General features: G+C 37.2%; 1 protein-coding gene across 1 annotated transcript in view; it reads right to left on the bottom strand.

Annotated features, from left to right (window-relative positions):
• The window catches only part of LOC128661735 (ankyrin-3-like), a 410167-nt gene that overhangs the window by 53452 nt on the left and 343019 nt on the right, over positions 1-13696 (bottom strand). Inside the window, 3 exon segments of the mRNA XM_053715956.1 lie at positions 293-490; positions 10712-10819; positions 11540-11686. Of these exon segments, the coding sequence (XP_053571931.1) occupies positions 293-490; positions 10712-10819; positions 11540-11686 (453 nt within the window).

The raw sequence follows: 13696 nt of genomic DNA on the forward strand, positions 1-13696 counted from the left end.
ACATCACAGCATTTGCGCTTTAATCTCCCTTTAATTGTCTCCTCTCATGCTTATCTACAAGACTTATTCTAAGCTGCTTAAGCACTGCAGGACTCCCATCCCCAGTCTCAGATTCTCCCCAAAATCTTCTTTAATTTAAATACTACCTGAAATTCCTCTTATTCAGAGAAGTCTATCACTGTAATCAAAATAAGGGAACCTGACTGTTGGTTTCCTGTATAATTACCATGTGAATGTAACAATAATATTAATGGTGTCTATACATCACTGCATATTCTATCAAGTTAACAACCTTATCAGTCACATTGATTTCAGCCCCTTGACCAATCAGTGCTCTCATTGTTTCGATGTGACCATTAGCGGCAGAAAGATGGAGGCAAGATCTTCCTCGTTTGTCTTTCATATGCAGTTGAGAAGTTGATTTACTCAGCAGAAGGCCCACGACAGCTGTTTGACCATTCTTGGCTGCAAGATGTATGGGAGTAGATCCCTGTGGAACAAATTTAAACATTCTCTTTAGTAATAAGTTAACAAAATTGGAAATTAGAGGTAGAGTTGATATTGGATAGGAGATACTAATACAATTTGGCACCAAAATGGCACTGCTCAACATATAGGGTTAGATAAAACTTATGCCAATGGATTACACCTAAGACTACCATCCATAGCTTTATTATCATAATCATCATTTTGGCATCAACATTTTTCACCCTATTTCACATGCACTATTTAAAAGGACAGTAAAGTCGAAATTACACTTTCATGGTTTACATAGAGTGTGCAATCAAAACAAAAACCTTTCCATTTTCCATTTATTATTAAATGTTCTTAATTTTCTTTCGGCTAGATTACTAGTTTTGCGTTATGAGTGAAAAAGCAGCGTTATGGCTCTTTTTCACTACCGCTGCTATTACGAGTTTTGCAGGTATATCTGTACCGCACACCTTTTTGGCCGTAACGCGACGTAACTACCGCAGCTTTTAAAAAGTTATTTTTCAATGAGACTTCCATAGCGCCGGTATTACGAGTTTGCCCGTCCAGCCAAAAAGTGAGCGGTACAGTCTATACCGTCAAGATCCGTACTGTAAACTGAAAGTCAGTAGTTATGGCTTTTATGTTACAAAGCTGTAACATAAAACTCATAACTAAAGTGCTAAAAAGTACACTAACACCCATAAACTACCTATTAACCCCTAAACCGAGGCCCTCCCGCATCGCAAACACTAAAATAAAATTATTAACCCCTAATCTGCCGCTCCCGACATTGCCACCACTATAATAAACATATTAACCCCTAAACCACCGCACTCCCGCATCACAAACACTAGTTAAATATTAAACCCTAATCTGCTGTCCCTAACATCGCTGCAACCTACATTACTGTTATTAACCCCTAATCTGCTGCCCCCAAAATCGCTGCCACTATACTAAAGTTATTAACCCCTAAACCTAACCCTAAGTCTAACCCTAACCCTAACACTCACTAACTTTAACATAATTAAAATAAATCTAAATAAAAATTACAATTAATACCAAAATAATTCCTATTAAAACTAAATACTTACCTATAAAATAAAACCTAAGCTAGCTACAATATAACTAATAGTTACATTGTATCTATCTTAGGTTTTATTTCTATTTCACAGCTAAGTTTGTATTTATTTTAACTAGGTAGACAAGTTAGTAAATAGGCTCAGCCAATAGAATGCGAGCTCAATCTTATTGGCTGATTAGATCAGCCAATAGGATTGAAGCTCAATCCTATTGGCTGATTGCATCAGCCAATAGGGTTTTTTTCACCTTTAATTCCAATTGGCTGATAGAATTCTATCAGCCAATTGGAATTCAAGGGACGCCATCTTGGATGACATCCCTTAAAGGAACCTTCATTCTTGAAGAGCTGTCGACAGAAGAGGATGCTCCGCGCCGGATGTCTTGAAGATGGAGCAGCTCCGCGTCGGAAGGATGAAGATAGAAGATGCCATCTGGATGAAGACTTCTGCCGTCTGGAGGACCACTTCTTGCCGCTTGTATGAAGACTTCTCCCGGCTTCGTTGAGGACTTCTTGCCGCTTGGATGAAGACTTCTCCCGGCTTCGTTGAGCATGGATGTCCGGTCTTCAAAAACTGTAAGTGGATCTTCGGGGATTAGTGTTAGGTTTTTTTTAAGGGTGTTTTGGGTGGGTTTTATTTTTAGCTTAGGGTTTGGGCTGAAAAAGAGCTAAATGCCCTTTTAAGGGCAATGCCCATCCAAATTCCCTTTTCAGGGTAATGGGGAGCTTAGTTTTTTTTAGATAGGATTTTATTTATGGGGTTTGGTTGTGTGGGTGGTGGGTTTTACTGTTGGGGGGTTGTTTGTATTTTTTTACAGGTAAAAGAGCTGATTTCTTTGGGGCAATGCCCCGCAAAAAGGGGGGCTTTTTATTTTGATAGGGCTATAAGATTAGGTGTAATTAGTTTAAATATTTGATAATTTCTTTTTTATTTTGTGTAATTTAGTGTTTATTTTTTATTTTTATTTAATTGTATTTAATTAATGTAATTTATTTAATTTTAGTGTAAGGTTAGGTTTTAGTGTAACTCAGGTTAGGTTTTATTTTACAGGTAACTTTGTATTTATTTTAACTAGGTAGTTAGTAAATAGTTAATAACTATTTACTAACTAGTCTACCTAGTTAAAATAAATACAAACTTAGCTGTGAAATAAAAATAAAACCTAAGATACATACAATGTAACTATTAGTTATATTGTAGCTAGCTTAGGGTTTTTTTTATAGGTAAGTATTTAGTTTTAAATAGGAATTAGTTAGGTAATGATAGTCATTTTTATTTTGATTTATTTTAATTGTATTAAAGTTAGGGTTAGAGTTAGACTTAGGGTTAGGTTTAGGGGTTAATATATTTATTTAGTGTTAGTGATGTGGGAGGCCAGAGGTTTAGGGGTTAATAATTTTAGTATAGTGGCGGCGCCGGCGACGTTGGGGGCGGGAGATTAGGGGTGTTTAGACTCAGGGCTTATGTTAGAGTGTTAGGTGTAAACATAACTTTTCTTTCCCCATAGGAATCAATGGGGCTGAGTTACAGAGCTTTACACTCCTTTATTACAGGTGTTAGGCTTTTTTTTAGCCGGCTCTCCCCGTTGATGTCTATGGGGAAATCGTGCACGAGCACGTAAAACCAGCTCAAAGCAGCGCTGTTATTTGGGTGTGGTATGGAGCTCAATTTTGCTCAACGCTACAATATTGCCTGCTAACGCTGGGTTTATGAAAACCTGTAATAACAGCGCTATAAGGAGGTGAGCGGTGGAAATAACTTAATGATAAGTTAGCACAGAGCCGCTCATAATGCAAAACTCGTAATCTAGCTGTTTGTATTCATTGTTAAACTATAAACCAAAGTAGACTGATGGGAGCTTAGGAGCCAAGGCTGGGTTGGCCTACGAGGACACTAGGATATTTCCTGGTAAGCCACAGCAATATGGGCTGGCTGCTGGTGAGGCTATGTCACCACACTTCTTTTCTCTTATGAGTTATACATATTTTTTGTACGTTTTATTTCGTAGACCATGTGCCATTTTAGTGCCATTTTAGTGCCATTTTATTTCGTAGACCATGTGCCATGTGCCATTTTAGTGCCATTTGGTTTCTTTTCTAGCATCAAGTTAAGACACACTGAGAGACAGAGTGACACACTATTTTGAGTTTCTTCTCCAGATCGCACTATGGATAATCATTTTCACATAGAATTAAATTGGCTTTTTGGGTGTCAACATAACAAGCAATCTCATATTTTTTGTATTTTGAGCTAATATAATTTAATTGTGAAACATTTTTTATTGGGGGAAGTAGTAATAGGCTGGTCTTCCAATTTTTCCAGTGCTGCTTTTTATTCCCAGTCCAGCCCTGTCAGGAGCATGCATGTGTCTTTATCATTCTATGACAGTAGTGTTTGTAACAATGTATAGTAGTGCTCCATAAACCCTAAGCACCGTGAGCTCCTGCAACTCTTTATAATATTTTAAGCAAGCTGTCTACTTAGAATCTATGGCACAGAAGGTATGGTATCTGACAGATTGTACTTCCGCTCCTTTAAATGGATAAAAAGGCTTACGGTGAGGGGCAGCCAGGGGAATATGTACACACAAACTCACAGGATATTAACTGAGGGTTTCCATGTACTATTATAAAGAATGCTGTCAGCTGCCCCTTTAAAGTAACATCACATACAACAATATAATTATCCACAGACAACTCATTAGATTCTGGTAGCAAGTCATAAGGCACACAAGGCACCTGTCTATGTGTGTATGAGCTTTTCTACCTAAACAAACCTCATTAGAACACCACTTATTCTATTGTGTTTTGCCTTGTACAGTGTGAGTCATCACATTAAACTCCATTACGTTAGTATAAAATGCATAATGGTGACATAATTCTAGCAAACTAGCAAGCAAACAGAATTGTATGTATTATGCAACTGTTTATAGTTAGATTTATATGTCATGGGCATTGCTTGGTCATACAAAAGTGGAATAGAGATCTGCACATGGAAATCAGCTGTGAACCGAATACGGCTGTCACATTGTATAGAAACCATACAATTTTATTGGCTGTGCATGAATAATTATACAGCATAGCGCAAAAATAAATGTTTTAGGGCTGATTTTAAATGATAATTTCTTTTTAATTAGATCCCATTACAGGACTGGTATTTCTACAGCGTACCAGTGACGCATAATTATGTGGCGCCATACAAATAATGATAATAATAATTCTTTATTATCTACATGTAGACAAACCAAAATAATACTATATTGGTAAAATAACAGCTGATACCATAGACCTAATACCATATTACCCTGCACGCAGGTAACAGTTTTATGGTGACAAATCACAATAATACAGATATTCAGAAAAATACACAACACCAGTGGTGGTTTTATGGAGATGCAAAACCATCACAGTCTTTTAGGATGCACCCTATTCTGATAAAAAGGAAGGAAACAATAGCTCCTACCCACTGCTCTTTCTTTTCACCTAGCTACACCACCTGACTGCCAAGCCTCACACATACCTACCAAGTTACTCCCCTGGATGACCCAACTCCATCCACATAACATCTGTGACTGTGCCTACATTTGTGCAGAGTCCGCCAATAACTCCACCCACATGATTTTGTGTCAAGGGTTTGCCCTGACCCCTTTTTATAGCCATCCCACCTGACAGCCTAGCCATACCCCTACCCACCCAGTTATACTCTCTTGGATGACCCAACTCCATTTACATAACACCTATGACCATGTCTACCTTTAACTTTTCCAACATGCTTTTGTGTCAAGTGTTCGCCCCGCCCGCTACATAGCTACACCACGTGACTTCCTAGCCACATCCCTACCCACTCAGTTTCTTTCCTGAATCCCCCCCCCCCATTAATTAGTTGCTGGGTCCGCCACTGAATAACACCCACACTACACATACATAATTTTAAAGTTGGTTAATATAGCTCAGATAAAATTTGGTGTTATGCTGAACAGAGATTTAGATGGTATTTGTCCACATAACAACACTGATATGTTTTTAAATACAACCACTATTTTATTTTGTCCTGTAATTATTTCTAAAAATGGTACAGACTTAGTTCTCTTAATTACAAATATTAGTTATAAATTATAGACACAATAGGCTGCATTTCAATAAATACACATTCCCTTGCACAGTGCAATACATACTGTAGGTACTCACAGGGTCTTCAAATTTAAAAATATTCCAAAATATTTGAAAGCCCCACAATAACACTCTTATTTAATGTTTTTCAAATGCATTTGAGGCACTTCAACTCCTACCTATACCTTACACAGATATGATTCATCACCTGTATTTAAACCAATCAGAAACATTTTTTAGTAGTTTGTAAAAGGATTGTTGGGCTTTTCAAATTCTGCAACTTGAAACGTAACAAAATTTTTGCCTCTTTTAAGTACAGTTGTTTTGCTTTTGCATCCATTTTTGTCAATATTAACTTTCTTGTGCATGTATAAGCAATTAAGTATTACAAGTCAAAAGCATGTTAAACATCATGTAATGAAAGGAACAGGCAGGCACACCCAAATAATGCTTTTTCACTTTATTAGACTATAGGTAGCAGTACAAAGAGCAACATTTTGGGGGCTCCCACCCCTTCCTCAGGCTCAACACAACTGACCATATTCATATTTCTTAAGTAGCCCAAAAAAAAAACTATTGCTAATGAAATTATATTCAATTCCATCACCTCAGTATATTAATCAAATGTATACACCATAACCCCAAAACAAACCAAAACTACAAGAAGAAGAGTAATACTGCAAGTAACAGACCCAATACAAAATAATTTAAAGTAAACAATAATAAAAAGATAGATACATTGTAATCTCTGTTGAGGGCCTTTGGATACAGAATATTTAACCTATGTGTTTACATGGCATCTTTTTTAGAAGATGTCTCATTTTAGTATTACAAAAAAAAAGTCAACTTATGTTGTTTTATGCCTTCTTTAACCTGCTGGTAAGATTCCCCCACATATTATAGGCCACATAGGCATTTAAGCGGATACACAACGTAAGTGGACAAACGTGTAATACCCCTTGATGGGGAACTTCTTACCAGAAAAAGGGTGACCTAAATGGATTGGATAGAGCATTACATTTTAATCAATTTCCAGTTAACTTCTGTTATCAATTTACTTAGTTTTCTTGGTATCCTTTGTTAAAGAGTAATCCTAGTTGAGCTCATAAGCTTGAATGTTTCTTTAGTCACCTGGCAGCAGTGTTTGCAACAATGTTTATAGCAATGTTATACATAGTTGCAAACACAGCTGCTAAAGAAAACTAAAGACATGTGCATGCTCCTAAGCTCCTATCAGCCTATCTAGATTTACTCTTAAACAAAGGATACCAAGAGAAAAAAGCAAATTTTATAATAGAGGAAAATTGGAAAATTGTTAAAAGTTGCATACTCAATCTGAATTATGAAAGTTTAATTTTGACCTTACTCTCCTTTTTAATTATGTATAGTAACACAACTACAATCAAGTTATTTATTTTGCTTCCCCTGTTTTCCTGTAATTTAAAGGGATATTCCAGCCAAAATTGGAAACCACATGGGTGCATTTCGGTATTGAACAAAAGCAATTTTGTAATATACATGGATTAGCAAAAATGCTTCTAATAAAAGCTATAGCTGTTTCAAAAGTGTATTTAAGTATGCACCGTGCACCAGCATTTTAAACACAAGACTTGTTTGGAGAGACTTGTTTGGAGAGCCTAAGGTGCTTGTATCATCTGGTAATGACTCAATTTGTTAATTGCTGACATGATACAGCCCCACTGATGATCTAAGCAGCTCTATTATTTAAAATGTGGGTGCAGTGAAAATATCTAGCTATGCTTCACATGCACGTGCAGAGAATAATGTTAACACTAAAACAGTGATTACTCTTAACAGAAGCATTTTTGCCAATACATGTATATTGAAAATGTGTTTCTATTCAAAGATGCAATATATCTATGTATGGGCATTTATATTTTAGTCCTGAAAACTGAAAGACAACAACATAGCAGGCTTCAGAAGCCTAATCTTGCCACCTATCTCTCCCTAATTTGCAGTTTTATATCTTATCATTTCTGCTGAAGACAAACAGTAGAGATTTTATTTACCCAATCACAAAAACGTAATCAAAATGTTACTGAGCAAGAAAATTAAAATAGAGGAAAACCACCCTCAGTAAAACAACATGCTGATATTGATATAGGTAAAAACCATAAACCGTGCTTTATTTCTCAAGTGCGTTTCTGAAGTTGTTTTCAATGTAATTATTGGTTTTCCCCTTTGCAAATGTTTTTTGACTCCTGTGTGTCTTTGTGTTTTTGTTTTATTTATATGAAATTATATATTTTTTTGTTATAAAAATAGCTTTATTCACATTATTCTCATTATTTACATTTAGAAATTATTTTAAAATTACCAAAGAAAGTAAAAAAATATATATAAAAAGATTAATGATCACATCCCACAAGAACCTGTAACTTTCTAACTCTCCAGATTTTGTTGATTGCATCCTCTGATTCAGCTAAGACCAAACATAAGATCTTTATTTGATGCAATACGTTATTTCTCATTTGGTATAGCATACCTGCTTAAATTCTCAAAACTGAACCCCAAACCTATATATATATTTTTTTAAGTAGACAACCCGATGTTTGATCTAGGCACATTTTGTTTTTTTGCCACCATTTGGCCGTCAAATGCTATCATATACAAAAATTACTTTTTCACAAACTTTGGGTTTCTTACTGAAATTATTTACACACAACTATTGCAGTCATAAGGCAAATGGTTGTAAAAGCTTCTCTGGGTGCCCCTTTGTTCAGAAATAGCAGACATCCATGGCTTTGTCATTGGTTTTTAGTAAATAGAAGGAAAGGTCCATTAGTTCACTTTTAATAGGAAAGTCAGGATTCCATTTATATATTAATACTTTTATTTTGCTTCCACATTCTAATTGTGCTATAATTTTTAGCAATTAGAAGGCTGCTAATTGCAGATGCCCACCAAACTTCTGAAATTCCCAGCAGCAAAAGGGTTAATCAGTTGGCCTCCCCTCTCTGATCATATTTTATGTAGCATAGGGACCCATCCCTCCTTCTCCCCTGTCAAACCATTATGTAGTGTGGGAACCCACCACCCCTCCAACTGATTATATTTTCTCTGCTATTTAGGGACCTGCCCCTCCTTTCCTACTCCCTTAATTGGCCACCCACCCGCATTCTTTCTCCCCTCCCCACAAGATAAATACAGACAATGACACACACAGTGTTACTGTCTGTAATAATAGGCGATCTGTCGTCAATATGGTAAGGGAGCATGATCATGACTTACTTACCATATGAAGGCAGATGCTATTTGCCCCCGGTTACACCTCTTTGCTGGATGTAGTCCCTATGTCAACTCAGTAAACGGAGCAAAGTAATGTGTGACATAGTATCTATATCAGAAGGATTAATGGCAGACACGCCCACTAACATACATATGGAAAATATAATTAAAAAGACAGTATACGCCTTGTAGTTACAAGGCATTTCTTTTCTGTTGCTGTGGAATAAGATATCAGCCTAAACATGTTTAACTAATTAACATCCTTTTTACAGCAATTACTTTTTAATAGCCAAACTCCACCCACCATTTGCATTATTTGGAGGAGTCAAACTGGGCTTTAGTCCACAGAAAATAAGGCTAGCCACTGTTTGTATAAAATGCATTATTTGCAGTTGTTATCTCTTAAAGCCAATTAGGGACATGTATGTAACAGGGTTAGCCTTGATAAGTCAGCAGGTGCATTTCAAGTTCTGAGAATTAAAAATTGCTCAATTTTCAGAGCTAAATAACATGAAAGGGGCAAAATAAAAAAAATGAATATATCGCAAATTTGTTTCATTATTCATAACTAAACATTTCTAGATTGTAAGTGCCAACAGGAATAGGGCCCTCAACTCCTCCTGTATGTGTTTGTCAAATATTGTCCCATGTACCCATGGTCAGTGCTGCGGAATATGTTGGAGCTTTATAAAGTATAATAATAATAATAATAATATTTTATATAAAAAATTCAAGATGTTTACTGTCCCTTTAAAGATATGCTCAATGAACTGTGAACATAATCCCTGATTTTCTGCAACTTTATGAGCATCTATGAAGCTAGGTCAATGTTTTTGTGTGCGACTACATATGTTTAGGAATGAGAACTACGGTTCCATCTTTGGGAAAAAAATGCTAATTTATTTTATCTATTTTTTATGACTAATGAAAAAGGACCTGCATTAGTGTTACCTAAATTTATCAACTTGCCCCAGTTTCTTATAGTGATACTTTTTTCCCATATTTATTAAGAAAGCCTCAGTCTTTAAGATTTGTAAATATAGTGTAATGTTTAAAAAAACATGTATGTGCTAACCATATAATCCAAAACATTTTATTACACATGAAACATGAAATGTACTGCAAACCATTTTCTTGTCTCTATACATATGTTTGTTAATAACTTATTTTTAACCTTTTCTGACACACACAAGATGCCTTATTTTACTACAGTGCTTTCATTATAAACCTTCATAAACTTTATTTGTGTCTAAACATAAAAATATTCCAGAGCAGTAAAGTGAAGGTCAATTTTGATGAATTAGTGCCCGGTTTTTAATAATCCTATTAAAAACAAGGGCACTTTAATTAATCAAAATTGACATTTCACTTCTTTTCTTCAAAAACTTACCTTTTAATCCTGGCAGCCACTCCAGCACTTCCTCCGCCCGTCGCAAGCCGTCTTCTTGGGTCTAAAATGACAAAACCGGCTTCCCCCAATCACAGCATTGCATCAGGCCAAGATTCCCCTGGGGGGAAAGCCGTGATTGGAGGAGCATGGTTCGTCATTTCTGACTTCTGCAGAGGCTTCCGACAGCCGGGGGAATCGCTGGAGCGGCTGCCAGGATTAAAAGGTAAGTTTTTGAAGAAAAGAAGTGAAATGTCAATTTTGATTAATTAAAGTGCACTTGTTTTTAATAGGATTATTAATAACCGGGCACTAATACATCAAAATTGACCTTCACTTTAAACAGAGCATTATTTTTGAGGTGTGTTAAGAGATGAGCAGTTCTCTATAAGCAATATTACAGTAAGTATTACCTGCCAGCAAGTTGGAGAATCTGCCTGCACACCCGGGTCATTAAGAAGAAGGCGTACCAAGCTTTCATGGCCAGATTGAGATGCCAGATGTAATGGTGTATATCCTGACTTAATATAAGAAGAAAGGGTAATTACAATTAACAATATTACTCTAAATAATGTGGCAAACACCAAAAAGGTGCTTAAGAAGTTTCTGTAAAAAATCCATATTGATATTGTATTTATCATCACCTATTAGAAGTTATATACAGAGTTGGCTAAAAGCAGCTATACAGTACTGATCTATACAGTACTGGGTCACTATACAGTACTGGGTCATGGTAATGCGTAACCAAATTTCTCACCAATCAGACCTTCTTGATAAGATTATCTGGTCAGATGAAGCCTTTTTCAAATTGTCAGGCCATGTGAACAGGCATAATTGTGTGTGCTGGGCAGATGAAAATCCTCATGGGACTATCATAAATGAACTGAACTAGCCAGGCATCACTGTGTGGGGTGGACTGTCCAGTGATGGTGCCATGGGGACGTTATTTTCCTCAATACAACTGGGGATGGTAACAATTACTTAAAGATGTTGTTCAACATTGTGGTTGCATTGCAGATAAGCCAAGGGCTACTAAAGTGTAAAATCCTCATCTGACCTATAATATTGCTGGATAAAAATGCTAATATTCCTTTGATATTGCAGTCAGAGGGGACTGATGGATTTTATCTTGCACCTACTAACTAATGTAAACCATAATTGTTGGTAACTGATGATATATGATATTGTGAAAATTAATTTGTTAAAAAAATATTTTTTATGATGCCAGTGTCCATCATTACCTCTCTCCCTAGTTCTTTCAGGTGTATTAAATCAGACAGTGATTTGGGAGGTTCACTGTGCACCGTAGCTGGTAACTTAGTTAGAATTTCTCGCACAAAATCTAGTTGTCCAAAGTGAGCCGCAACATGAAGAGCGGTGAACCCTGTCTGTAGAGATAAGATTAAAATGTCATTAAAATACATTGAACAAACATACATTTCTAGGTTATTCGTTATGTGTTTTCTAATTATACGGTTTGGGTGCCAACTGCTAAGAAATTTCAATCAGCATGCAAGGGAAGAATGGGTTCCAAACTACAAGTAAGAAAGTGAAGCAAATGTGTTCTTTTCTTTCATAAGGTGGTGAGAGTCCACAAGCCAAAACTTCTGGGAATTTAACTCCTGGACACTAGGAGGTGGCAAAGATACTCAACACTACAGGAGCTTTTAATCACTCTCACCTCTCTGGTATCCTAGTCTTACATTTGCCTCCACAGGAGGAAGGAGAAGAATAGAGGTGCTCCAGATTCTTTGTTGAAAGGGGTTCTCAGACCTACTTGAGAGCCATTTTCCCCTCACAGAACCAGAAATAGAAGAGAGGGGAGCATGGACTGCTGCGTAATGACAGAAAACACCCTGGGCGCGATTACATATATACGGCGCAGGCTTCAACGCAAGCGATGCAACCTGCGCCGCCCGTAATTTCACCTCGCACATCGGGCTATTACATATACGGCGCCGGCAGTTCATAAAGTGCTGTAAGTTGGATAAACTAGCGATGTCCAGAAATAATTTCTGGAGTCGCCAGTGACTTACGGCACTTTAGAAACTGCCGGCGCCTAAGAAAAGTAAAGAAAATAACAAATCCCCCGTAAAAGTCTAACACGCCTCCCAAAAAAAAGCCCTACAGGTAAAAACCCCTATATCCGCAATCCCCCCTCTCACTACTAATAATAAATGTATTAACCCCTAGACCGACAACCCCCCACAACGCAATAAGCCTAATTAAACTATTAACCCCTATATCCGCCATCAAACCCACACCGCAAGTAATAACTAAATTATTAACCCCTAAATCCGCCAACCGCAACATCGCAAAATACCCGCCATTAACCCACAACGCAATAAACCTATTAAAGTATTAACCCCTAAATTGCCATAGCCCACAACAAAGCTATTAAAGTATTAACCCCTAAACCGCCATAGCCCACAACGCAATAAACCTATTAAAGTATAAACCCCTAAACCACCAAAGCCCACAACGCAATAAACCTAACCCCTAACCTAACCCCCCTAACCTAACCCCCCCCTAAATGAACCCAAATTACCTAATTAACAAAATACTAAAGTTACTATTAAATTAAAAAACCTAACACTACTTTAAAAAGACAAATAAACTAAGTATAAATTAAAGGGAGAGGCCTCTATTTATCAAAGGTCTTGCGGATCTGATCCAACAGTGTGGATCAGGTCCGGAAGACCTCGCTAAATGCGGAGAGCAATGTGCTCTCCGCATTTAACATTGCACCAGCAGAGCTGCTGGTGCAACGCCGCCCCCGGCTGACTCGCGGCCAATCAGCCGCCAGCAGGGAGGTGTCAATCAACCCGATCGTACTCGATCGGGTTGATTTCCGGCGATTCCTTTCCGCCTGCTCAGAGCAGGTGGACAGGGTTATGGAGCAGCGGTCTTTAGACCGCTGCTTCATAACTTGTGTTTCTGGCGAGTCTGAAGACTCGCCAGAAACACGGGCCCACAAGCTCCATACGGAGCTTGATAAATATGGGCCATAGTCTAATCAAAATTATGGAGTAGACTGTCTCTTTAAGCTACAATTACAGAATATAAAAAAATCTAAGATTACAGAAAATAATAAAGAAAATTACCAATCTTTACAAAAATTATACCTAATCCCTATGAAAATAAAAAAGCCCCCCCCAAAATAAAAACACCCCCTAATCTAATAAACTACCATTAGCCCTTAAAAGGGCTTTTTGCAGGGCATTTCCCCAATATAATCAGCTCTTTTTCAAGAAAATACACAACCTCCCCTAACAGTAAAACCCCCCACCCACCAAACCCCCCCAAATAAAATAACCACTAAAAACCCTAAACTACCCATTGCGCTGAAAAGGGCATTTGTTGGGCATTGCCCATAAAAGGGCATTTAGCACTTTTTC

This window comes from Bombina bombina, chromosome 5, assembly GCF_027579735.1.
Source record: "Bombina bombina isolate aBomBom1 chromosome 5, aBomBom1.pri, whole genome shotgun sequence".
In the NCBI taxonomy this organism is placed as follows: domain Eukaryota; kingdom Metazoa; phylum Chordata; class Amphibia; order Anura; family Bombinatoridae; genus Bombina; species Bombina bombina.